At 42.2% G+C, this 1,007-nt stretch overlaps 1 protein-coding gene across 1 annotated transcript; it reads left to right on the top strand.

Annotated features, from left to right (window-relative positions):
- Nucleotides 1-5: 5 nt before the first annotated feature.
- On the top strand, nucleotides 6-833 carry LOC130587741 (F-box only protein 15-like; the record flags this gene model as incomplete). Its single annotated transcript, XM_057388716.1, is given in 1 exon segment — nucleotides 6-833. A coding segment is annotated over 1 exon segment (828 nt), but the record flags the coding sequence as incomplete, so codon positions are not given.
- Between the last annotated feature and the right edge of the window lie 174 nt (nucleotides 834-1,007).

Here is a 1,007-nt window from a genome sequence, read left to right as displayed (position 1 = left end):
GCTTAGACATCCTGTCAACTCAAAACTATTTGGTTACACCATTGCTTCTTGACCAAAGCAGACCTCTGAGCAAGAACAGACCTCGTCGATTTTCCTTGATTGCTGAATACCATCTTGCTAACCTGGCTGAAAGTAGTGTAACAGTCGGTGCTGATGAACTTGTCCAGCTCTTCAGTCTGGATCCAGGACTCTTAGTAGGGATTTGGTAGGAGAAAAATGAAATTGCTTTTGTTTTGGTGAGTCTTCATTATAATCAACTCCTTGAGAGAAGCATTTTGGGTTTTGCCACTGTTCAATATGTCCCTCCAGCTAATAAACCTTTACTGGATGATATTGTCCTGGAATATGGCCTGCATGGTTAGAGTTTGCATCTGGATCTGCATGGCAGAAGCTGCAGATACCTGTGTGGAACTTTCAAGGGCCTCTTCTGCAGGAGAGGTGATATTGAAAATGGGTACCTGAAGCTCACWGTTGTAGGCTTAAAGGATATTGGGAAGCACCTGCCTATTATTGGGACACTTGGCATATGCTGGGAAACAGATGTGTTTAAAGGCGGTGTGAAGGACTGCTTCATGATGGATTTGACTCTGTTGRATGAAAGTGGAAAGCCCTCCTGGTGTTTTAGTACTCCAGTSCACATGGAACTGTCTTCCAAGGCATCTGGCCTTTTTGACTACATGGGTCATATCTATACTGCAGACTATGCAGATTCAGAGGGCAAAGTCTGTGTTGAGTTTGTAAGGTTGGAAGAAACCAGGGAATATRTCATAGTCAGATTGGTGCTTTATGTGAGCACCATAAAGGTAAATAGCTGGTATGGAACAAATTACTGATTTCATTAGTCGCCAAACTCMATTTATATTAAGCTTTGTTGAGSTCAAGCTCTTTTAAATACCTGAAGTYCTATTGGGTGTAGTTGTTGTCGAGTTTTGGCGAAGTTAAATTTGTGTTCTAATGGGTTTAAGCTCTGTCAGACAGTTTCTGTTGGGTGTTGTCAGGTTTGGATG

The sequence above is a fragment of the Malurus melanocephalus genome, unplaced genomic scaffold (assembly GCF_030028575.1).
Source record: "Malurus melanocephalus ecotype Western Australia unplaced genomic scaffold, MMel_1.1 scaffold_2361, whole genome shotgun sequence".
NCBI lineage: Eukaryota > Metazoa > Chordata > Aves > Passeriformes > Maluridae > Malurus > Malurus melanocephalus.
Note: the sequence above shows the minus strand (reverse complement) of the source record. Positions and strands in the feature narration are given on the sequence as shown.